We start from the raw sequence: 26,523 nt of genomic DNA on the forward strand, positions 1-26,523 counted from the left end.
CCAGGTGCACCTGCAGTTAACTCGAGAAGCTATTGAGGAACAGCAAAACCGCAGAATATCGTACCACCTATAGGAACGCCATGCCAGAATACCAATAAACTCATCAGATCCACCAGAAGAACCTTAATCCAGAACAGAATCCTCGCCAACTCCACCAACTCAAAAGAACTCTTCAGCATCATCCAGGAATTCACCAAACCCTCCAGCGAAGCTACAGACGTCACACCCTCCCAGGACCTCTGCAACAAACTCTGCTCCTACTTCCATCTGAAAATCAAGTCTCTCTACGACAACTTCAACGAACAGACACTGAACACCGAAACCACCCCTTCCTCCAGCAACGACTGCCAGCCCGCCATATCCACCTGGACCCCGGTCACCACTGAAGACACCGCCACGGCCATGAAAAACATTCACTCGGGAGCTCCAATGACTCCTGCCTGCTGCACATTTTCCACAGAGCAACTGCCTCCATAGTACCCGAGCTACGACGCACCATAAACGCCAGTTTCTAAGCCGGCACTTTACCTGACGACTGGAAATGCTTAGAAGTCAAGCACCTCCTCAAGAAGCCCTCAGCAGACCCGATGGAACTAAAAAACGACCAGCCCATCTCTCTTGTCCCCTTCGCAGCCAGAGACACTTAGAAGATCGTCAACTTCCAGCTAACGAACTTCATCAAAAAGAACTCCATCCTCGACCCCTCCCAGTCCAGATTCCGCAGCAACCACAGCACTGAGACCGCCCTCCTTGCCACCACCAACAACACCCGCACTCTCCTCAACTAAGGCCATACTGCAGCCCTCATCTTACTAGACCTCTCTGCAGCCTTCGACACCATCTCCCACCGCACTCTGATCGCCAGACTCCACGACGCCGAAATATAGTGAACCGCCCTTGACTTGCTCTGCTCCTTCCTCACCGGCAGAACCCAAAGAATCAGACTCCCGCCCTTCCTCTCTGAACCCACAGAGATCAACTGCGGAGTACCCCAAGGATCATCCCTCACCCCACTCTCTTCAACATCTACATGGCCCCCCCTCACCCACATTTTCAGACAGCATGGACTCAGCATAGTATCCTACGCCAACGACACCCAGCTCATCTTCTCCCTCACTAAGGATCCCCACACCAACAGACTCCGTTTCCAGGAAGGAATGAAAGACACATCCTGGATGAGCAGTAGCTGCCTGAAGCTCATCTCGGAGAAGACAGAAGTCCTCGTCCTCGGACCCACCCCCTCAGCATGGAACATTACCTGGTGGCCTACCACACCCGGAAACCCCCCAACCCCCAGCGCCTTGAGGCCCTCACAGGCGAGTAGCACGCTTCACAATTCCCTGATTGATTGAAAGACAAGTCTTTGACAACTCCTAATGGGACATTAATTATTTATGCCTTTCTTTCTGTAGCTTCTTGCCCTGCTAGCATTTTCAAGGTTTTACAACTGTACTTGAAGCATTTCCTGAGGATTGAATATTCTTACAAAAATATGCATGTTTTATGCAATCATTATAATTCCTCTTCTACTTCAAGAATACAGTGTTTTCCTGCTAGATATAGCCATTTCCTCCACTTCCTGGGATGTTCTTCTTTTAACTCCAGACTAGACCATTAGCATTTTTCAAATTTAGAGTTACTAGATATGACCATATACAGAGGTAGATTGTCATGTGCCTGGCACAAAAAGGTCTGTAACAAGGTGGCAACATTTAACATGGTCCTGCTTTATGCCATTAATTCCTGAAAAATCTACCTGGTGAACAATTTGCACTTTCGCTAATTATAGTCGTTGGGCCAAGGGATATGCCTGAAGGAATTTAATATAGTCTCATTTATGAGTACTGACAGTTATAAGTGACACCCAAGGACACGGAGTAAAATTACTAGTATTCATCCTTTCCAATGATGCCCTCAAAAACGAAGAATTCAATGTATTGTTTTGGGTTATTAACAAATGTCGAAATCCCATGCTACTATTAAAATTATATAGATGGAAATGCAATGTCATAGTAACTCATCTAACAAACCATAATATTCCACTGCCAGCGAATGCGGGCATTAATCCAATATGCATCTACTTGCAAACTTTTGTTTTTTTCATTGAATAGCAAGAAAAAGACTCTGAAGTTGCTTACATATTCAATCATTAGCTAGCATAGATTTGTGAAATATACCTGCTATCCCGTCACCTTTCCTGTAAACTCGTCACAGTGTGACAATTTAGAAAGGGCACCAAATCTCCAATTAACAGTTTAGTTTATCATACCTTCATCTTTAGCTACCAAACTCACATTGATCTGACCATACTTTGGATTTATATATGCATAAACCTAAGACCAGAATTTACATTTTTTAATTGAGGTTTTGCCCTTTTAAACCATAAGAGAACACATGGCATACAAATAAAAGCTGAGATACAGAAAAGAAAGTGCAGTGCCTAAAAACTGACTAATACGATTAGGACAATCCGGGGATATCTTGTGCTTATTTACGGTCACGTCACACAACTGCAGTATAAACCATTTCTTACATATTGCCTGCTGTATCATTACATTATGGAGGTTCCGCCCCTCCCTCACCGCTTGAGAAGAGACAGGAGATGACTTATGCAATGCAATTCTCAGCATCCATCTTGTGGGCCATCCATGAACCAGAGTGAGCTAAGCCACAATTCTATGATGGTAGGTGGGAAAATCTATTGGTAATGGAGATATGGCTATGGTAGGGGTGTCTGCGCGGGGGAAACTGGGCTTTACTGCTGAAGACAAGAGGTGAATGAACCCCATATATCTTAGGGCCGGGACCTAAGTGGCATAAGCTCCCAGAAGGTGGATAATTGTTCCTGACAATACATGACGTCCCACAGCCAAGTCTTAATATCGGGGGCGGCCCCCTTGCCCAATTGTACAGCTACTCTGCACTTAGCTAGTAGGAGCAACATGGCGATTAGATGCCGATTAGCAGATGCTGGGTCCTGTACATATCCCAGTAGGGCCACTAACTGGGTGCAGCTTAATTCCTGACCAACTATGTCTGCAATGTGTTGAAACACCTCGGCCTAGAACTCCGCAATCTGCTGGCACGTGCAGGAAAGTGGCCTGCAGGGCTCTACAGCGTCAGAATCCATTATCGAGGCGTGGCCCCATCTTTCGCATCTGCACCAGGGTGCAATATACTGGATGTAAACATTTTAAGTGGATCAGTCTCGAGGATAATTTAGGGACAAGAATTCCAGCTGACCGCAATAAAACGACCTCTGAGCCACTGTAATGGGAAGAGGGCAGGGTCCAGATCTGCCATCCAGGCATCTAGGGATCTAGGACTGGTCGCTGGGGAAGTGCGTTGAGAAGTAGTTTAGAGGCGCGTTACTATCTTGAGAGCAGAAGAGTTTGTAAGCATGTGCTCTAAAGCAGATAGGGGCGCTCGCAGCTGGTATTACAGTATTGTGTGAGGACTCTGCCGCTTGCCCTGGGGTGGGGGGGGGAATTGGCGATCTGGGTAGTGTTAATGCGAAGTTTGTACGCTCGTCCAGCCGCGCCTTTGTCCAGTATCTGGGGAATTTGAGGGTTGTTGGCCAGCGGGATTGACGGTGTGTATAAAGAAGTGAGTTTCACTCTTTTTCGCAGCCACTCTAATGCCCATATGATAGTCACGGCTGTGTCTATTTCTTGTCGCAGGTTCTGGTAGTTATGATAAAGGCCAGTGGTTAAAGAGTAAGGGGCGGCCCGATCTTCCTCGATTACCATGTGGGGTTGGAATGGTGTTGGGTATAACCAAAAATGGAGAAATTGTGCTTGTGTGCAGTATGCATAAAGTGTGAGGTCCAGGTTCCCCAGTCCGCCCTGTGCCAGCAGGAGGGAGAGAAGCGCCCAGGATACTCTGGGTTGTTTCCATGCCCATACCAGACTGATCATGGAGGATTTTAGATGCTTGAAGAATTGTGAGGTGACGACATAGGGATGTTAGCAAAAATATACAGCAGCTTGGGCAAGACTATCATTTTTGTAATTGCTATTTGCCCTGCAAGTGTTAGGGGCAGCTTGGACCAGATGTGTATTTTCTCTCTATCCAACTGATCACCCTGCTGTAATTTGCATTCCATAGTTCTTGTGTATCTCTGCTGACCCAAATGCCCAGGTAGCACACTGGGCCGTCAGCCCACTGTATTGGATATTCTCTTGCAAATTTGTGTGCTAACAGTGAGTGGGAAATTTGTCCAATTTATTTGAATTCCAGATATTCTGCTGAAATGCAGCAGTTCACGTGTCACTGGAGCAAGATTTACATCCGTCTCGTGAACATACAGTGTAATGTCGCCGCCGTACATAGAGACTATCAACCTTCTAGTGGTGAATCTTATGCCTCTGTCTTCATGATGCTAGTGCAGACGGGCTGACAAGGGTTCTATCGCAATACCAAATAAGAGGGGCAACAAAGTGCACCCTTAGCGCGTGCACCGGGAGATGGGGATAGGGTCAGAAATCAACTAGTTGACCTGCACCCGGGCAGTGGGAGAGTCATATGTAAGGCGTATCTGCCGTAAAAAGTGGGGCTGAGACCTAGCTGTGTTACTAGTGTAAAGAGGAATACCATTCCAGGGAATCAAATTCCTTTGTGGCATCTAACAAAGCAGCCAACTCTGGAACGTGGCGGGCAAGATGATGCATTAAGGCAAATGTGGTGTGTAAGTTGTGTGATGTAGAACGCCCGGGTACAAATCCTGACTGGTCGCGCCTTATAATAAGTGGGAGAAGCGGCTGCAGTCTATTTGCTAGCAGTTTGGCAAATATTTTGTTGCCTGTGTTTATCAACGGCAACTGATGGTACGAGTTGCAGAGGATGGCAGGTATGCCTGGTTTCAGCAATGTTATAAAGGCGGCTTCCCACATTGAGGGTGGTAGGGTCCCGGATTCTAGAGATTCTTGATATACACTCAGGAGATATGGGGCAAGTATGGGAGCATACTCTTTGTAAAAGGAGGTTATCTCATCCATTCCTGGAGCTTTATCTCCTGGTAGGCTTTGTACAACCTGAATTATCCCTTCAGTGGTGAATGGTTTGTCTTGATAGGAGCGGTGTGCTCGGTCTAGCCAAAGTAATTGAAGTGTATCTAAATATTCTAATAGCTCCGCCTCCATGGGCTGTGTTGCAGACGAGTACAGCTGGGCATAGAATGCCAACATGGTGCCCAGCAAGGCAGCTGGGGAATGTACCAACTAAGTATCCGCATCCTGCGGTTACGTAATGTATGAGGATGTCGTAGGGGATCGAAGCAGTTTGGCCAGTTTTTTCCTAGGGCGATCACCCTCATCTTATGGCCGGACCTTGGTATCGCGATGTGGGAGCCTCATCTCCCGGACTGCCTCTTCTTGGAACTCAGAAACTTTCTCTCTAATATGAGCTAAGAGAGTCGGTCTTGAGATTGAAAATAAAGGCTTTCCTGGCTTGGAAGGCCCCTCTCCTGGCCAACAAGAAAAATGCCTTGTAGCTTTCAGTACTCCAGACTGTTCAGCAATGCATACATCTCTAATCACTACTTTAAAAGCCTCCCATAGCATGGTGGGCAACAGCACAGAATGTGCATTGAATTTGAAGTATTCGAGTATGCCCTACAAACTTCTGCCTTGAATGCAGCCTTTAGCAATGCTACCAGCTGGAGCGGGGGAAAGGTCAGCGGGAGTTGTAAAGTAATCATGACTGGGGTGTGGTCTGAGAGAGTGCGGGGTAGGTGTTTTACTGATAATGTCCAAGTTTGTATATCTCTGGATATCAGCCAAATGTCCAGTCTTGACCAGGCACTATGCTGCGTTGCTATACAGATGCTCTCTCTTGCGGTGGGGTGCATCTGCCTCTAAGCATCTATTAAATAGTTATCATGTGTAATGGCTCGGAGTGGAGTGAAGGGGCTGAGCATAGAACAAAGCACAGTAATATGAGGAGCGTGGATTCATGCTTTGATGCTCAGATAGTGCAAGAGGATCTGTACACAGTAATGACATTCCAGCAGTGTGTGTTGTGACCTATCCCAGCCTTTAACAAATGAAGCAGGTGCCTGCAAACTTTATCTCAACATCGCAAAACTTATCAAACAGTAGCAGCTTCCCAACCCACCCACCACCCACTCCAACTCCCTAATCAGGTTGTGTCATGTATCCACCCAACAAAGAAAGAAAGGTCTGATAGCCAAAGGACTATGAGGGATTATCCCTGAGGAACTGGGAGTCGACAGCGTACATCCCTGCCACGTACGGTTGAGGGTCCGAGACTTGTACTCTTTAGGGGCACCTTACAGAGTGGGAAGCATTATGGTAGGTGCACCACAAAGGCTATAGTGGGGTTTGCGCCCAGCTAGTCAGTCACCTAAGCAAATTAGCATCGACAACAAAAATAATGTGTCAGCAAGTTGAGAGCCAGCCCGGCAACCGCATCTGTGCCACATCCATCTAGTGGTAAAGTTAGTCATTATCACTCAGTCTAACCTCATCAGAGAGATGCACAGAGGCAGCTGTGGATCGGCGAGAGCCTCCAGTGTGTTTGGCGAACTTGAGTGCAGATTTGGCGTTGGTGAAAAAGTGCACTTTGCCATCAAAGGAAACTTGCAGTTTGGCTGGGTACCAGAAAGCGTAAGATGCACCAAATTGCTGTGGTGTCCGCTTGACTAGGATAAACTCTTGCCATGCTGCCTGGACAAGCGGGGTGAAGTCCGGGTAGAAGTAGACATTGATCTCTTTGTACTGTATTGAGCAATGTTCTCGGGGCAGTTTTAGAACTGCATTGCGGTCTCGATAGTTCAAAGGGGGCGCCACAATAGGACTCAATATGATGCCCATCGCCAGCTGAGGCCCAAGAGATCGGTGGATGCGCTCCACGATGAACACAGCCGACAGGTCTGTGCCGAAGAGGTCACATAGTAATGTTTCGACAAAGTCCTCCATTTTCGAGATGGCTGTGATTTCAGGTATACCTGTAATACGAATGTTGTTGCACCTGGATAGGGCCTCAAAATCCTCATTTTTAGCCCATGTGATGGGGGATGGCAATCGCAGGTCTTCTGTGACACTCCTTACTTTACGGCAGTCTCTGCTTGATTCCCAGCAATGCTGGTACAGGAGCCGCCGATGGGCATGGTGGCCGTATGCTCCCAGTCAAGTATCTTCAGCAATTGAAGGCCTCGCCACCAGATCTGCAGACCCAGGTTCGGCGAGGATCGAATTCGGGCAGCTCACACCTCGATGCTATTGAGGGTTTCGCTCTAATCCTAAGCAGATAGGCCTATAATACGTGGTTCAAGCTGGGCCTTCTTCAAAATACAACACACAATTTGCTTGGACCACAGTTATTTGAAGGAAAAACCCTTTTTGGGGAATCAGACAAAATTGATTAAATCCAAAACCCAGCAATTTTCATTTATTGGCGATTATTTCATTATTTTTAAGCATTATTTCAAATCTTGATAGCAGAAGTAACACTGTACTGTGGTCCAGGCAAATTGTGTGTTGTATATTGAGGGTATCTGAAAGAAACAGGTTAGTATTAGATTCCTTACCTTAGAATATCCCCAGGCGTCAGTCTGGATCCGGAAACTTTTGCGTAGCAGTACCCCTGCGCGTCGGTAGGCGTCGTCTGCAGGCGTCCCCTGCGGCTCCGCATTCGTCGTCGGCGTCGTGCGCCGTGATGACGTCGCTGGAGTATATAGACGCCGCCTCCGCGCGCTGACGTCAGTTCTTCTTTTTTCCGCGCCAGTTAGCGCAGATCCGAAGAGCAGTACTCCGGTCTTTTGACCATAGTTTTTGATTTATATCTACTCTTCAGGTGCCGGTAGGATGCCCGGTTTTAAGAATTGTGATGGGTGTGACCGCACGATGTCGGTCACGGACCACCACCGACTCTGCCTCCGGTGCCTGGGCCCGGACCACGACGTGGACTCCTGCGTCGACTGCCGGGCCTTGACTAGTAAGGCTAGGCGGGAGCGGTCCCGCAAGCTACTCGAGCTCTGGCTGTCGGCCCCGCGTCGAGAGCGGTCCCGGTCCGGCCGGAGGTCGAGGGAGCGGTCGCGGAGCCGCCACGAGCGCTCCGGAAGTCGTCGCCATTCCTCTAGTTCCTCAGGTAGGAAACACAAGAAGTCGGGGCGTCGTCATCGTACCCCCGACTCCCCCCGACGCGGCCGGGGGTTCGGGTGGCCCCACCCCCGCGGCTCCGCGTGGGTCGCCGACGCTGCCTGCTCCATACCCGACGGTCTCTGGGCACGGCACGGCACGGCGCGCGAGGAGATAGAGGAGTTCCTCATGGCCATGAGGGCACTGTCTCCTCCGACGGGGCCTACGGCGCCTGCGGGCCCGGTGGTCCCGTCCGGGGGCCCGAGCGGTTCGGGTGCTCCTGCCCCGACGCCGTCGGGTGCTCCGGCCCCGACGCCACCGGCGGCTCTGGCCCCGGCGCCGCTGGGCCCTTCGGGGTCGACGCCGGCTGGTCCACTGGCCTCTCCGGCGCCGATTCCATCGGGGCAACCCATTGTGCCGCCTCCGCGCGGCGCCGGGCCTCCAGCGCCGGCTCCGGCCGGCGTCGGGGCTCCGGCGCCGGCTCCGGGCGGCGCCACCCCCATTCCCTCTCCGACTCCGGACGCGGAGTCGGACCGGCGTCGGCCGACGCAGAGTCCGACGCCGATGGGGCCCATGGGCCCCGAGGAGCCGGTCTACATTGTTGACTCCGAATATGGGGAGGATGTAGAATATGGAGAGGGTTGGGAGGGGTCTGAGGACCCTCTGTCACGCGAGTATCAGTATGACGTGGACTGGACAGGTGATTTGGGTGACGCCAGTGGTCTGGACGACTCTCCTAACCCTGGTTTTGTCTCGCCTCCTACAGTGGCCTCGGAGGCTGGGCTGCTTATTCAGTGGTGTTGATGAGGGCTGCCAAGGCCTTACACCTTGAGCTCCCCGTCGCGGTCGTGAGGCCTAACATCCTCACCGAGGTCTTCAAACCGCAGGCATGCCCGCAGGAGCCTCGGCTGCCGTTCAACGAAGCCTTGACAGACGTTCTTTTGGGCACGTGGTCCAGGCCCGCTTCAGGTTCGCCTGTTGATAGGAACGTGGCCAGACGCCACCGTCCGTGTCCGGACGACCCCAAGTTCCTGTCCACCCATCCCACCCCTGAGAGTCTGGTGATCCAGGCCTCAACTTCCCAGACCGCATTCCCGTCGGCCCCGCCCGATCGGGAATCTAAGAGGTACGACCAGTATGGAAAGAAGGTCTTCTCGTCCCTGAGTTTGGGACTGCGGTCTTGCAACACCGCATGCCTCTTGGGCCGCTACACCCACTCTCTGTGGGATACGGTCGCGGAGTTGCTGCCGGAATGCCCGCAGGAGGTACGGGCAAGGCTCGGCAAGGCTATGATTGAAGGCCGAGATGCAGCAAGATATTCCATCAGGTGTGGTCTTGATACGACCGACTCGCTGGGCAGAGCGATGTCCACGACGGTGGCGATTCGTCGCCACGCCTGGCTGAGATCCGCCAATTTTTCGGCAGATGTCCAAAATACTTTGATGGACATGCCGTTCGATGGCAGTCGCCTGTTTGGCGACAAGGCGGACCACGCGCTGGAGCGCTTCAAGGACTCCAGGGTCACGGCCAAGTCCTTGGGTCTTTCGACCCAGCGTCAGCAAACGCGTTCGTTTCGCTCCTTTCGTGGCCAAGGAAGGGGCGGTCCCACACGTGCTGCCAGCCACGCACCGCAGAACACTTCTCAACGCGGTGGCGGCCGTGGTTTCCGCCGTGGAGGCGGTCGGGGACAACGGCGAGGTCAGACCACACCTCCCCCCGTAGCGACAGCCTCCAAATCCTCCTAGTCCGTGCTTTCAGGCCCATGTGACGCCAGTGGGTGGCAGGGTTCGCCATCACCACTCCCGCTGGCGCACTATCACATCGGACAGGTGGGTGCTGCAGCTTGTCCGAAGGGGCTACTCCCTCCCCTTCGAGACCACTCCTCCAGCCATGCCACCGCAGAACCACCGTGTGTCGGGGGACCACTTGACACTTCTGCAGGAGGAAGTTACGGCCCTCTTGGCCAAGGGGGCCATCGAGCGCGTTCCTGGGCCAGAAGTTTGGTGTGGTTGCTATTCCCACTACTTTCTGGTACCCAAGAAGGACAAGGGGGGCCTGCGTCCTATCTTGGATCTACGGAACGTCAACGGCTTCCTCCGGAAGGAGAAGTTCAAGATGTTGACTTTGGCTCAGGTCTTGGCTGCTCTAGACCCGCAAGACTGGATGGTGGCGTTGGACTTGCAGGATGCGTATTTTCACATCCCCGTCCTGCCGTCCCACCGGCGTTACCTGCGGTTCACGGTAGGCCACGAGCACTTTCAGTTTATCGTGCTCCCATTCGGCCTTACCAGCGCCCCACGGGTGTTCACGAAAGTGATGGCGGTGGTCGCAGCTCATCTGCGCCGGTTAGGGGTTTCAGTCTTCCCCTACCTCGACGACTGGTTGTTGAAGGCGGGCTCGCCCCAGACAGTCGTCCACCACCTTCAGATGACGGCAGACCTCCTGCACGAGCTGGGGTTTTCCATCAATGTGCCGAAATCACACCTGTGTCCCTCTCAAAAGCTCCTTTTCATCGGAGCGGTTCTCGACTCGGTGCAGTTTCGGGTTTATCCTCCGGAACGGCGGGTCCGGGATATTCAGGCTCTGATTCCCATCTTTCAGCCGTTATCCCGGGTCTCGGTCAGGTTGACGCTGCGGCTTCTGGGGCTGATGGCCTCCTGCATCCTTCTGGTGCATCACGCCAGGTGGCGGATGCGGGCTCTGCAGTGGGACCTGAAGTTTCAGTGGGCCCAGCATCACGGCAACCTATCCGACCATGTCCTGATCTCGGAGGGCACTGCGAGACAGTTGCAGTGGTGGCTTACGGACCGCGATTGGGTCAGAGGCAGATCCCTCTCCCTTCCCCAACCGGAACACGTAGTTGTGACGGACGCGTCCCTCCAGGGCTGGGGAGGCCACTTGGGAGAGGCGGAGATCAGAGGCATCTGGTCTCCGGCGGAGTCCCGGCTCCATATCAACATGTTGGAGCTGTGGGCGGTTCGCCTAGCACTGAAGGCATTCCTCCCCTTTGTCAACGGGAGTGTAGTGCAGGTGTTCACGGACAACACCACCGCCATGTGGTACTGCAACAAGCAGGGCGGAGTGGGGTCGTGGACCCTTTGCCAGGAGGCCCTGCGTCTCTGGCAATGGCTGGAACGTCAGGGCGTGACTCTGACGGTTCAACACCTGGCAGGTTCTCTGAACGCCAGGGCGGACGAACTCAGCCGTCGGTGCTCGGTGGATCACGAATGGCATCTGAACTCGGACGTGGCGAAAGGCCTCTTTCTGCAATGGGGAGAGCCTTGGTTAGATCTATTCGCCACAGAAGAGAACGCGCAATGTCATCAGTTCTGCGCGTTGGAGTTTCCAAGACGGCACTCGCACGGCGACGCCTTTCGGCGCGAGTGGAGCTGCGGTCTGTTGTACGCCTTTCCGCCTATACCACTTCTGCCCAGAGTGCTGAAGAAGATCAGGCGCGACCGGGCCCAAGTTATCCTTGTGGCTCCGGACTGGGCTCGAAGGTACTGGTATCCCGAGCTACTCAGCATGTCAGTCGGTCCCTCGATCCGCCTGCCCCTTCGGGAGCACCTTCTGTCGCAGCAGCAGGGGACGGTCCTCCACCCGAACCTGTCCAGTCTCCACCTCCATGCGTGGAGATTGAGCGGCGACAGTTGAGGCCATTTGACTTGCCTCATGAAGTCTGTGATGTGATTCTGGCAGCCAGGCGTCCCTCCACGAAGTCGGTATACGCCTGCCGGTGGAACAGATTTGTGGCATGGTGCACAGCAAAGGCTGTGGATCCCCTTTCTGCCCCTCTCTCCGAGGTTCTCCTCTTTCTTCTCTCTCTTGCCCAGCAGGGCTCTGCTCTGGGCACTATCAAGGGCTACCTTTCTGCCCTTTCCGCCTTCTTAAGGCTACCTGATCAGCCATCTTTGTTCAAGTCCCCTATTGTAACGAGATTCTTGAAGGGCATCACGCACATGTATCCACCTGTCCCGTTCGTGATGCCTCAGTGGGACTTGAACCTGGTTCTGACTTTCTTGATGTGCGCTCCCTTTGAGCCGCTTCATTCCTGTCCTCTCCGTCTCCTGACTTTAAAGACGGCCTTCCTGGTTGCCATCACCTCTGCCAGGAGAGTGAGTGAGCTCCAGGCTCTTTCTGTACAACCTCCTTTCTTGTCCATTCATCCAGACAAGGTGGTTCTTAGAACTAGACCTTCTTTCCTGCCCAAAGTGGTTTCTGCTTTTCACATCGGGCAGTCCATCACCTTACCCTCCTTCTTCCCGCCTCCGCATCCTTCAAAGGATGAAGAGCGGCTCCATCGTCTGGACCCAAAACGTGCGCTTTCATTTTATATGGATCGCACACGCCAGTTCCGGGTGGATGACCAACTGTTTGTTGGCTACGTGGGTGCGAAGAAGGGAAGGGCGGTGCATAAACGAACCATCTCTCGTTGGGTCGTCCTGTGCATCAAAGCGTGTTACTCTTTAGCTCGGAAGGAGCCTCCTGTTGGGCTGAGAGCCCATTCCACTCGGGCCACGGCGGCTACCACTGCCCTGGGCCGGGGAGTCCCCTTGCAGGACATTTGTCAGGCAGCTACGTGGGCCTCGCTGCACACGTTTGCAAGGCACTACTGCCTGGACAGTCAAGTCCGGAGGGATGGCTTCTTTGGCCGTTCTGTCCTCCAGGACTTTCTGGTGTAGGCTGTATTGGTTCGCAGACCCACCTCCGGGGTTGGTATTGCTGGGGTATCTATTCTAAGGTAAGGAATTAATACTAACCTGTTTCTTTCAGATGAACAAGTTACTTACCTTCGGTAACGATATATCTGTAAGAAACAGTAGTTAGTATTAGATTCCTTACCGCCCCGCCCATCCTCCCCGTTCTCCGAACTGATACATAGGGTTGTCATCCCCTTCAGGGCCCTAGTTTCGCATGGCACCAGTGTTGGTTCTTACATGGCTCTGCGTGTTCTGGCGCGGAAAAGCTGTGTGCAAAGAACTGACGTCAGCGCGCGGAGGCGGCGTCTATATACTCCAGCGACGTCATCACGGCGCACGACGCCGACGACGGACGCGGAGCCGCAGGGGACGCCTGCAGACGACGCCTACCGACGCGCAGGGGTACTGCTACGCAAAAGTTTCCGGATCCAGACTGACGCCTGGGGATATTCTAAGGTAAGGAATCTATTACTAACTACTGTTTCTTACAGATATATCGTTACCGAAGGTAAGTAACTTGTTCTTCACAGCGCACCAGTCACCACCTTCTCAAACCTAGTGTAGACCTGGAGCTGGTCCGCCACCTTTTCGCTGCTCGGTAAGTTCAATAGTCCGATCTGGAATAGCTGGTGCCAGTGGGTGTTACGGAGATGCACCGGTAGTTTTATTGATGTGTGCCCCTTTTTTAAAAGCGGATTAATGCAGGATGTTGTGCTCGCCTAGAAGAGTCTTCTTAGATAGCTTCCATCTTGCTGCACAGCGAAGCCATGCCCCAAGACCAGAATTTACTTTCCTTAAGAGAATAGGTTGAGTCAAATTCTCAATGCTTAATTTCTTAATCCTGTGTGTACTAAGAACATAAGTTGGTCTAAATAATGCAGAAATATCCTCATCCTCATATATTTTGTGAAGAGTGGGCATTTCCTTGACAATTCATAATGGGAGTTTAATCATGCATTTATTTTCTGTGGCTTCTTGTGCTGGCAGCATTTTCAAGGTTTTAAAAACTGTGATTCACATTCTTGAGTAGGCAGGTGAGATGCCAATATATTTAAACCAATGTCTAGAGATATGACTGTTTTTTAGGAGTAGGTCACTCAGGGGGACGACTTGCTTTTGACATAAGTAGTGATGTGATGAATAGCGGCAATTGTAAGTAATGTGGACGCATCGTCTTGTAGGAATATGTTACATGCTGTAGCATCGTTGCACCTTTAGAATAAAACGTTAAGACTGAAAGAATTGTACAATCTTCAACTTAACATCAATTTTTTCAGTATTGCTCACACATATACATTTAACCAAAGAGTTGTCCTCTTCAAAAATTGTGACTGGTTTATTAGGTGATGGGTGGAATGTTGTATGAGACTAGTGTCAAATACAACATAATCGAGTTGATATCTTTTATCGTATATACTGAAAGTAAAATGCAAAACTGGTACAAACACAAGTGTTATTTTTTTCTCACAGACCTCTTAATTTGAAGAAGCGGTTTGTGGGACCACAAAGTACTAAGCATGTTACATCTTTGCATGTTTCCAGTGGCCCACTAATAATGTTTATTAGAATGTCCATTTCTAATTGAAGCCCAGAACTGTACCAATAAAACCACTTTTGCTTCTGTTTTCAAATCTTTGAAACATATGCATGTTTTGTAATAGACTAGTTTGAAAGGCATTTACAGCTTACCCTGTTTGTTTTATTGTACATGTTGTATTTAAACACTTTCAAAGATACATTAATTTCAAAGGCTGCTTACATTTTTGTTTCTCCGTCAACATCTGATTTTATGTGCTATTGTTGTATGCTCCACAGATGGTGGAAGCAGGAATGGTTCTTCAGCTTGAGCACCTTGACTATATTGAAAAGCATGTCACCCAACTTGAAGGTTCTGAAATAGAGATAAATGTTATTGCCTCCACTAAATCCAGGTAAGTCCAAAATGTGATGCTAATGTATCAGTTATGCAATATGCAGATAAAATAAAACATTTTAAAAGCACATGGGCATGTGTTGAGTTTGAATACATTTGCTAATACAGAGGGCACACCAGCCTTTGCCTGCTAAACCGTGCTGCATATAAGAGAGCACTAGATTGTGGTTGGCAGAGGGCAAAGGAAGGGAAAGAAGAGCATATAGATATATAAAATTCTTGTTGCAAAACATGGGCAAGATTCTGCTGATGAGTTTTGATTTTGCATGCATGTAACATTTACTGGGATACCTCAAGAGTGTATGCATCTTCTATCGGCAGATTGTTTTTGCAAATCCTACCAAAAGGGATGGAAATGGAGGCATGCAAGGGGCAGGGGCTACAATCAGACAACACAACATTATGTAAGGAGCAGTGGGTCAAGTGTGCAAGGGTTTCCTGCACTGCTTTGTGCTACCTACAATGCTGACATTTATAAAAAAGAATCTACCCTTCATAAACACCTTCCACTTTGCAAATTGATACTTCCCATCAATGGTTTGTGACCCCAGTTGTGGGTGTAAACTATTATTTCATGCTTTTGCAAATCCTTATTGACATGGGTATGCCATATCATGCCGGTACTCTTAGCAATTCATAATGAGTTGCAAAGTATACTTTGTGACTTGCTTTGACATTTAAGATTCAGTGTCTCTTTGTTACATTGCGACTTTGCATTTTATGGTCTTAAAGCCTTTTTTATTATAGATATTGCAACCACAAATTTCATTAAATGTCTTAATTTGAGCTTGAGACTGCCTACATTCATACCCCCTCACCTGAAAACACCAGAAGTTCATCATATTTAGAGTAGGCTGAGGGCACTGTCACTTTAAGGTCCTATCATTCTGATTCTGGTCTTCTCCCAGTGTTTTCAGAAAATGCCTGATGTCGTGTCTCAGCAGACAATGGACTCTCATCTTTCATTACTTGAATACAGACTGATGAAAGCACAGTATATGGGTATATGATGTAGATGAAAGTGAATGCACAGAAAGGCATCCAGCTGTTGAAAGATTTGTGGATAGCTGTCAACTTCCAGAAGTCTTTATTAATACCGTGTTAGGGGATGATCTTCATCCGTGCGTACCTGGAATCCAGGTGCTGTATGACATTGTCAGAGGAGAACAGGTTCCAGGCCATGCTAGAGAGGTCCCCTTCAGTATAGGAGTAACTCTTAGTGACATCCAAAACTGTTCTTCGCTAGATTTCATATTATCCTGCAATATGATGGCTTCTCAGTACGGATTCTGCATACAAGTCCTACAGGAAGAGGCGCACTAATAATGGACTCAGGAGGCTGGAGATTTTCTGGCTGGTCTTTGGAAATCTGTTGGCCTGTAGTCATTTCGTCGTTGTGTTCTTTGGGACCTAGAACATTCTTTGATATATGCTGTTAATATGGAAATTGATGCATTCATTGCTAGAAATGAAATCTCGTTCTTATTAACAGATTCTCCCGCTTTGAACTCCAACAACCTCGACTCGCAAATATGCAGTCAAGCAGGCCCCGAGACCGAAGCCTGGGTTTGCTGATTGATAGCTCACAAGTGGGAGGGTGCTTCGCTGGCAGGGAAACAGTCGGGCAGGAAACTCTGATCAGACCCACGGATAGGCGCAGTGGCGTTACAATTATCAAGAGAGATTGCCCCAATAAAGCACACATGGCTGGAGGGGGTACGTGCCCCCTAAAAACACCATTAGAAGTCAGGTACCACCTGAGTCTGATAGAGACATCTAGTTTTTCGCAAATGTGACACCTATAGCATTTGTAATGCAACATGTTTTGTATTAGCGTTGCGTTGTAACAAGCTTTATTTCGATATCATATATCTTAAAAAGCAGTACAAAAATAGATAAAAACAGTAGAAAAGATCAGTACATAATTATGAACATACTTTTCATAATAAAGAAACATTGATTATGCACATGGAAACAAGCTAAAAATAGATACTTAAGCGATATACAGCAGCCTAGAAGATCTAACACGCCAGGCCCAACCTAAAAATTTGGCCAGGCCACATGCAAACAGGGGACGAGGATCTGATCTTAGGATTCGTAGTGCCTCCTTAAGCGATCTAGTACCAAGGCTCCTACAAAGTGGCTTCAGCCATTTGCAGCGTGGAGCTGCATAGGCTGGGCATTCGAAGAGTAGGTGGGGTACTGACTCAGTCCTGTTTACGCAGAAGGGGCAATAGGGAGTCGTCTGTGCGGGAACCTTCCAACTGGCAGTTAGTTTCCCCACTGGAAGTAAGCCCACCCTCAATTTAAAGTATAACGCCCTGTCCCAAGATTTTGAAATCATATCCAGATATGGTTCGCATAGGGGCACCTCCTTGAGCATCAAAAATTCCACAGTTGTTTTGCAAAAAGTGGCCTTGCTATTTCTGCCATTACTCACCCAGGTCCAGTATAGCTTCTTCAAGATTAACTTGGGCGGGGCAGATCTACTAGACCAAGCGTCTTCAAGGCCCAGGTCAAAAAGGAGGCGCTTCACTTCCCTTAACCAACGAACCTTGGGCCAACCTGATGAGGAAAGAAGTTCATTGAGGCCCTCTGCATAACTGGACAATTCTGGGACCCTCCAAATGATGCGTGCCCACAAAAGGAGGGGGCACAGTCTCGCCAGATCACTAATGGGCCGAGTACCCGTATCTAAAAGGAGTGGAAGGGACGGAGTGCTATACGGGAGGCCCATAAGGTCTTTATGGAATTTGTTTTCTGATCTGGACATGAAATCTACATTCTGCACCCCCCACAGTTCTGCCCCATACAAAGCTGCGCTCACTGCTCTGGCCCTATAAATATTGAGTACTGGAGCAATGGGTTTAAGAGACGAAGCGCGTTGTTCCCTGAGGAGGGTCCCCGCCACCCTCTTGTGGGTCAGCAGCATTTTTTGGTGGTGGGGTTTCCAACTCATGGAATCACAAAGGCGAATGCCTAGGTAGTCTAACTCCTTAACCCTCTCAAGTGGGACAGAGTCCAAGGAAGGTGGGTTGATAAACTTCTTTGGCGGGTTTAAAACCAGGAATTTAGTTTTCCCTGCGTTGATAACAAGTCCCCTTATATCACAAAAGGCCTTAGAATTGGTTAGGAGGCTTTGCAGGCCTGCTGGACTCTTGGAGATCAGGAGGGTATCATCTGCAAATAGTAGGGTGGGTATTTTCCTGCCCGCCAGGGAGGGTGCATCTGCTGGATGTTTTAACAGGTGCTCCACCACTCCGTTAACATATAAAGAGAACAGAGTGGGGGCTAGCACACAACCCTGGCGGACGCCCCTATTTACAGGAATGCGTGGAGTTTTTTGACCCTGATTACCCCACCTGATCTGCGCAAAGTTGTCATCGTGGAACTTTATAAGAAGATTAAGCAAATAACGGGGAATGCCCAAAGCATCGAGAACACTCCAGAGTTGGATGCGTGGGACCAGGTCAAAGGCAGTCCGCAGATCTATAAAAGCAAGGTACAGACTGCCTTTGCCCAGTACAACCACTTTCCAATAGATCATCAGTAACCGGAATGACTGTTCGATGGTCCCCGTGCCGGTTCTAAAACCAGCCTGGAAATCTGAAAGAATTTGCTTCTCCTCTATCCACTGTGAGACCCTTCCTAAAACTACCTTACCAGCCACCTTCTGGGTGGAGTCTAGGATACTAATGGGGCGATAGTTAGCAGGGTTGTCCCGATTTCCTTTCTTGAAAATCGGGACGACCTCTGCGCCCTTCCATGAGTCCGGGAGGTTCCCCTCGCACAAACTATTGTTCAAGAGGGAAGCAATGAGTCTCCCCCACTCATCTGGGTTGACCCGAAGCAGATCACCTGGGATGCCGTCTGGTCCCGCAGCCTTATTTAAGACCAGGCGCTTGATCGCTCCCACTACTTCCTTGGGCGAGAAGAGGTTGTCCTCATTGGGTTCTGTGAATTCGCTAGGGGACTGTAACAGCATGCTACTAGCCGGACCCACCGATTGAGAATAGAGCCCGGAAAAGTGGTTAAACCATACTTCATCAGTTATGTTACAAGTTAGCAGGGAATCTGCGGGTTTATCCCTTGCTCTCAGCAAATCCCAAAAACCCTTGGCGTCTTTCCTAGAGCTAGCCGACTTTAGGTCATTCCAGAACTCTGTCTCGTGCTCGCCCCTTGCCTTCAATATAGCCCTTCTGTAGTTTTTTCTCGCGAATCTAATTTGCCCAACATCCTTGGCTTTCACCGCTATAATTGGGTCCCGTTTGGAAGAACGGTAAGCAGACGAAAACCATCCTGTATTGCCCGTTGGCCCATCTCTAGTTTTTCCCTTCAAGCCTGCTGGGCGAACCGTAAACAATTTGCCTAGTGCGCCGATAGTTTCAGAAAACAAGGTTGGAACGTCGAGCTTACTATGGCCCTGAGAGTCTAAGTGCAACAAAGCATTAGACATTATAGATTTTATTTCTGTTATCTTTCCCTCATTAACGGCAATTTTGTTCCATTTCAGCCGCCTACCACAATTGGAGGGGCGTACTTCATGCGTTGTTTTCCATGCATGTGGAGTTAGGGCTTGGGCCTTATTATTCCAAGGTATGGACAGGGACAATACTAAGGGATTGTGGTCACTGTCGGTAGTTGACAAGACCACCATATCAATCAGGTGAGCCCAGAGTCTAAAATTCAGGAGTATATAGTCAATGCGAGAGGAATGGCCCACTCTATTAAAAGTGTGTGCCCCAAGGGGATCTGACTGAGATCTGCCGTTGTTTGCCCTAAGGCCATGTTCCAAGCAGAGGGCATTAAGGTCTATGGCGCTTTGGGACCAACATCTGATGGGTGCAAGAGTGAGGGGAGTAATGCCTCTCCTAGCGTCGTCTTCCCCGGTGCCTAGTATATCCTCACTAGCAAGCGGTTCGAATGAGCAATTAAGATCCCCGGCAAGTAAAACAAAGGAATCTGCCTGACAGGATCCGAGTTCCTCATCGATTCCTGTGGGTGGAAGCATGGATGAACCACCCCTATCCCCTCTGACATAAATGTTAAAAACTTCTAGTTTCCTACCTCCAGTTCCTTTGATTGAGATTCTCTGGAGGTCAGGAGATTTAGTGGGTATAGTCCTGATGTTTAGGCCCAAGGAGATGCTAGCCCAAATTAACAGGCCACCAGAGGGACGGCCTTTACCCCAAGTGAATGGACCGCAGGCACAAAGTAGGTGGAATATCCCACCTTGTGCCGCGGTTCCAGGCACCAGGTTTCTTGGAATAGACAAATCCCGAAGGATTCAACAAAAGAATTCCATTCGGGTATGTCGATGTTCCGTGCAAGGCCCGCTACGGTCCAGCTGACCACCTTCAGCACTGCACCGCCAACATCCCCTATTGCTAACCCAAAAGCAGTCGCTAGGGAATGAGGAGCGTAGCTAGGGACCCCAGCCATAGCTGAAGCTAGTGAGTCCCCCTCGGTCACCACCGGGGAGGGATGAATAATTTCAGCCCCTGGGAACAGCCTCGATGATGAATCGAGACTACCCACAGGGATGCCTTTGTTACGGATTGTAAGTTCCAATGACCCTATCGACCGAATAGTCTCGGGGAGGGTACATAATGGATTGGCCACAATTTGAGAAGTGTCGCTAGTCACGTTAATAGAATGCTTTAGGGTGGAGCTAGAATCCGAGGTGCCAGACACGGACCTCCCTATACCCAGTCCTAGACCTACAGGGGGAATATTCCGTGGAGTACACCTGGGTGGCATAGAATCAGTGCTCGGAAGGGGTGTGTGTATTCAGGGCCAAAAGCAGGTGCCTTTTTTGTAGGGAGTCAATCTACCTCGTCTAGGCAGCCGAACCTGTTAAAGGTTGGTACTCCTTCTCACCAGCTATTAGAGCCTAACCAGCCATCTCTTGGCCCCCTCCGAACAGGGTTTCGGGCCAAAGACCAGGTCCCCCCAAGGTTTGGGCTCGGCCGTGGGGGATAGAAAAAGGTGAGTGGTCTAACTACAATAGACGATATCTCACCGCGTGCATCCCATGAGCATATATGTTGTGCCGTAAGTGGGTCTTCGAATGAGACAACAATACAATCGCCAGGGATGGATTTGGGTGATGAACCTACCCACGGTACACTTCGTACCATTAAGATGTTACTTTTCAGGTGATTAGGTAATGGCCTATTTGTATTCAGCCAATGTATTACCTTGTTTTTAAGTGACCAGAAGTTTTCTTGGGATTGGGTCTCAATTACAGGAACTCCAGCTAACACCACAACATATGGTCTTGCATCAGGGGGAAGATCTATGAAGCCCCCACGAAAGTTCTCTACGGTTGATGCACCCTGTGGGTTTGTTCGATGGGTCATGGTATTTTTTATCCTCTGGGCAGCAACTTCCTTTAGAGATTTCGTTGTACAGGGTGTTGTTTAGGTGCCTTAACTGGGGGATTGGTGACTATGGGATCGTAAGCCTTTGAACGTGGTTTAGGTATAGGTTTGGTCTGGGGCAAAGCTGGTGGGGCTACAGTTGGTATCGATACAATTTTCTCAGGTCCCATCGAGGTGTTAGATTTATTTTGCTTTAGACTAAGACTTGCTAGCGTTACAATGGTCTTATCCATCTCGAGGAGATGATTTTCTATACGTGAGAGTCTGAGTTGTAAGGGGGTTAAGAGCATTTTTAGGGTCTCCCATACTATTTTTAAAAATTCCTCATCGTTACCCTCTAGCTCACGTGCGGGTCCCCCGATTCTCCCCGCAACGAGTTGTGGAAGAATCTCCCCTTCTGTAGGAACTAGCTCAACTTTATCTATGATCAAACAGTTCTCCTCGCCACTTAAAGATGCATCGACTTGGGCATCGTCTCCACCCACCCCGCTTTCTACAGTAGGCCTTCTATTGTTAAAAAATTGTGCCCTAGCAACTTTGGCCTTCTTTCTAGCGAAGGCAGATCTTGCGTTACGTTTCCTTTTTTGGAATACATCCCTATGGCTTGCACAGACATTTTTCCCATACACATCAGAGGTTTTAAGAATACCAACATCTAGGGCAGGTGCATTCATCAAGGGGCTCTGGTTAGGATGGGAAAGGGCCAGCTCTGGTGTAATGGCTTGCGCAGGTGAAGTTATGGCTGAAGTGTGGTGGATGTCCGCCTTTGTAATTAATGGCCGAGGGCCAGTCGAGCGCTCAAGAGTTTTAGCAGATGCAATGTGGCCCAGGGATGATTTCTTCGACATAGCTAGATCCTGGGATAATCTTCTAGCTGCATCTAGTTCTATAGAGACTCTATGTTGCATTTTAGTAATTTCAATATCAATGGCTGTATTGGTCCTAGTTATAAAGTCATCAAGGGTCCCGTTCAACACCTTCCCTCCTTTAGCAGTTCTGCTACGACTTGCACGTGAACACATGCTCCCTCTAGGGACCGATGGCGGCAATTGGGCAAAGAAAGAGTATGTCAAAACAACCGGGATGGCGACAAGGGGGAGGCCCAGTCCAGTCCTTCCCGTCCTCCCGGGCTTCCCTCCGCGCTTCGTCCCGCGTGCGCGGGCAGTGCTGTGTGGGCGGCGCTTCCGGGGAGGGCGGGTCAGGTGATAGCTGTTGACCACGCAGGGGCTCCTGGACACTGGAGTCCCTGCTCTGCGCTCGCAGCCCCGTTTGTGTCTCCAAAGCCCCAAACAGAAGCTGGTGAAGCGGGACCCGCGGAGCGGGTCCGGCGAACAGTAGATGCAGGAAAGTGCTTCGGTGCTGATAGATAATAAGGGTCCTTCCCCTCACGGTCTCCTCGCTGAATCAGGCTACGCGGGAAAACCCTACATCTAGCTGCAGATTCCCTACCTGTGAACTTCCCTGGTGTCAAACTGAATCCAGAAGATCTTTCTTGAGAGTACCCCTGTGCTCCTTTAGGTGGCGAAAGTCGACTCTGCGTGACATTGTCTCAGTCATTGTGATATCTGTGTTATCTATATCTGCATCACCTTAGCATGCTGACGTCCGTTCTTTTCTTTCCACACCAGCCAGCGCACATCCGTTAAAGAGAGCTTCCCCGTGTCATTTTTGGACAGAATATTTTCAATTTTAGTCAACATTTGTTTACTGGTGTGTAGGTAAATCCATCGTGTGAAGAAACACCTCGGGATTCTAACCGTGCGGCGCCTGTCACAGCGCCATGTTGGTCACAAATACCCACCTCGTGTCTCTTTGGTGTCGGAGCGCGACCACGACCCGAAGTCGTGCTCAGACTGCCGGCCCATGCTCCGAAAGCTATTTGTGGCACGGCATCATGTGCCTCGGAGGTCTCGGTGCCTGTCTTGGTCGAGAGGAAGGTCTGAACACCGCTCCGGGGGCTCCAAGTCTTCATCCTCCCATTCAAAGTAATCGAAAGGGTTAGGTAAGAAGCACCATAAAAATACAAGAAGTCAAAGCGTTCTTCTACTTCAACCTGCCTGTCACGCTTCATGACGGAGGAGTTGACGTTCGAGTCCTCTTTCTTCAGAGCATGTGCTTGGGTTGGCTCTGTGATCCATCCCCCCACCCCCTTTCCGGGACCGGGAGCGCCCCGCCTTATTGCAGGCCCTCGGGCCCCGCAGGATCAGCAGAAGGAGTTCAATTGAATTCCGCGCTGTCGGCTCTGGCTCAGTGCCTGTGACTCCTCATGAATCTGTTACCAAATCCGAATTGGTGCTGGTCGTACCTCCTACATGAGTTCCCTGGCGCCATGCCCAACACAGACTTGCGACGCCACTGGCTGCGTACGTCCCATTCTTATCCCCGACAACACAGACCCACCTGGGCGTCTTGCCCTGCAGTTGCCAGTGCCGGCAGAGCCTTTGGACTCTGTCGCATCCTCAGCCTTATTTGGAGGGAGTATATTTGGAGGAAGATTGGGAGGGGATGCAGAATCCCTTAGAAATCCCACCTCATTTTGAAGAAATGGACTGGTATGAGGAACTGGGTGATGCCAGTGGCTTGTATACCTCTCGAGAGCCTGGCATGCTTTCTCACCTTAATCTTGCTATGAAGAAGGGACCTTCCTTTGCTGTGGTGGTACATAGGGCTGCGGAGGTCTTGGACCTGCAGTTTCCTAATGTGGCGTTCAAGACCAATGTAATAATAATAATAATAACTCTTTATTCGGTTTTTCACAAAGAAAACCATAAAAGACACAGTTAGGAGACAAATCCATACAAATACAGCTAATAAGAAAAAACAGTTCGTAAAAAACATTATACGATAAGTAAGAACAGACGTATGTTTAAAAAGAAAAAGTATTACATTTAAAAAGTAATTGTTTTTTCTTGAAACACATTGCTAAAGATTTTTTCTGTGATTCATGATACATTTCAAAAAGTTTAGGACTAAGTAGCACACTTCTTCAGACTCTAAAGATTGCAATCGATAGAAGGCCGGTCGACACTGTCTAAGGCCCCAGCGCCTACATATCGGGAGAATCCAACGTTTTCTGTGAGGATGGTAAAATTTACAGAACAAAATGACGTGTATATTAGATTGTATTTGTTTCCCGTCGCAGGGACATGGGGGCATGTTTGATTCCCAGGCCTTATTTGTTGGAAAAGCGACCAGTCTGAAGAAAAGGTCCAGTCTAAGTCTGGTCAGCAGCATCCTCTCATATGTTTTAGTCTGCAGGGTAAGATACGGTTGAATACCAAAGGTTTCCTGGACTATATTCGCGTGAATCACTGAGGGTTTTGCAGCATCAGTTGACAATCTTAGTGTTTCCAGATGTCTTAGGGCAAGTTCCTTAAGGTCCTTTTTTGGCAGACCGACAATCGTCTCAGGTTGAAGATAGTATTTTTCAAGCCCAAGGTCGGTGAAAAAATTTCTGATATAGCGTAGCCACTTAAGTCGGAGGGAGTGGTCAAGTGACATTGTATCGGCCACTATCGACTGTGTTAGTGTGTTCGTGTCGGATGACCAGATACGCCTCCATAACATCAATGGCTGGATTTTGAGAAGATCCTGTAAGTAGGGAATTCCTAGTTCCATGTGGGAGGCGTAGGTTGATGAACCTTTTGGTGTAGCAAGAAGAAATCTTATAAATGTGTTTTCTATTATCTGTAGGGCTCCAACGTCTGTGTGACCCCAGACTCCTGCTCCGTAAAGAGCAATGGCCTGGCACTTGGCATTGTAAATTTTCAACAATTCTACTGGGCGCCTCCTTCCCAGTTTCCGTGAGAAAGTCTGCAAGGCTGCTATCGAACGCTTAAAAAGATGGCATCTCATTTCCACTGCTGGTTTCCATGTTAGCTTATCGTCTACCATGATCCCGAGGTATGGATATTGTGCAGTGATCTCGAGTGGTTGGCTATCGAGGAAGATGTTTTTTGTGCCTTTCTTCGCCCCCCCGTGATCATGACAAACGTTTTTTTTACGTTGACCTTTAAATCCAAGGCATTCATAAAAGTTGTATATCTGTTAAGTGAGTGCTGCAGTTCACGCGGAGTTCGAGCCAGGATGACAGCGTCATCCGCATAAAGGAGTGCTGGAATCGGTCGCTGCTTCACTTTTGGGAGGTCCTGGGCCCCCCTCAACATCTCCCCCTCCAAGCCGTTGGTATAGAGTGAGAAGAGAAAGGGGGCCAGGACACAACCCTGCCTGACTCCCCGCTCCACTCCGAATGATGCCGTCAGCTCACCATTTTTTCCGAAGCGGACTTTCGCCGAAGCCCCAGAATACAACTCTCTCAAGAAATCCAACAGGGAGGGGTCCACGTCCATTTCTCTTAGGACTGTCCAGAGTTTGGAATGTGAAACACAGTCGAACGTGGCAGATAGGTCCACGTAGACCATGTAGACCGTGGTTTTCTTTGCGTGCATATATTTGGCCATTATAAGACTACGGTGGAGTGCCTGCTCTACAGTCCCAAAGCCTTCTCTGAAACCGAATTGTAGATCCGAGATGATGGCTCTTTCCTCACTCCACTGTTGAAGTCTCTCCAAAATGACCCTCCCCACCACTTTGCCAAGCGAGTCCAAGAGTGAAATAGGACGGTAGCATTTCACGTCCTGGCGGTCCCCTTTCTTGAAAATGGGGACCATAATTGATCTGGTCCAGGAATCTAAAATACCCTCACTGGCTGCAGCTACACATACTCTTGTAAGGATGGGTGCCCAGAGATCCTGATTAAATTTGAAAAGGTCAACAGGGACGCCATCTGGGCCGGGGGCTTTTCCTGTCTTGCTTCTTTCCAAGGCCACCAAGATTTCAGAGATGTCAAAAGACATTGGAATAGGGTATTGTACCTCGTTGTAAGAGTTCGATAGATGGTCTGCGGTTCCTTGATCTTTGAATATGTTTTCAAAGTGGGCTATCCAAGTACCCTCATCTATGGCCACCTCTATCTTGGGGGAATTGTTATCTGTGAGGTATGGGGATCTTACCGTTCTCCAGAAATCCTTGCTGTTTTTCGAGAGGGAACTCTTATCTAAATCTTCCCAAAGTTTCTCTTTCATTTGTTGTACTCTAAGCTTGCGTTCCTTTATATATTTTCTTCCCAGGAGTTGAATGAGGCCCGTGTCTCCTGGCTTATTATGAAGGGCAGATTTTTAGATCGGTTAGGGCTCTCGTGCAATTGTGGTCAAACCATCCTTTCCTTGCTAGATGTTTGTTATTTTCCCCGTAAGTAGTCCCTTGGCTATTTCCAAAATTTCTGCAAAATTCATCAGAACCTCTGCATGATTTAGCGCTGGATCCAGGCAGTTAATTATATTTGAATACGCCTGGTTCACTAGTTTTTTTGTGAGCTTTTGCGGGTCAATCTTTTCCCATTTTATAGA

The 26,523-nt window shown here is 49.4% G+C and overlaps 1 protein-coding gene across 1 annotated transcript in view; it reads left to right on the forward strand.

The window, feature by feature from the left end:
- The window catches only part of TOPAZ1 (testis and ovary specific TOPAZ 1), a 2,142,665-nt gene that overhangs the window by 1,330,325 nt on the left and 785,817 nt on the right, over window positions 1–26,523 (forward strand). Inside the window, exon 12 of the mRNA XM_078663910.1 lies at window positions 14,615–14,730. Coding sequence (XP_078520036.1) covers window positions 14,615–14,730 — 116 coding nt within the window. The remainder of the gene's footprint in view (window positions 1–14,614; window positions 14,731–26,523) is intronic.

The sequence above is a fragment of the Lissotriton helveticus genome, chromosome 10 (assembly GCF_964261635.1).
Source record: "Lissotriton helveticus chromosome 10, aLisHel1.1, whole genome shotgun sequence".
NCBI classification, from domain to species: Eukaryota; Metazoa; Chordata; class Amphibia; order Caudata; family Salamandridae; genus Lissotriton; species Lissotriton helveticus.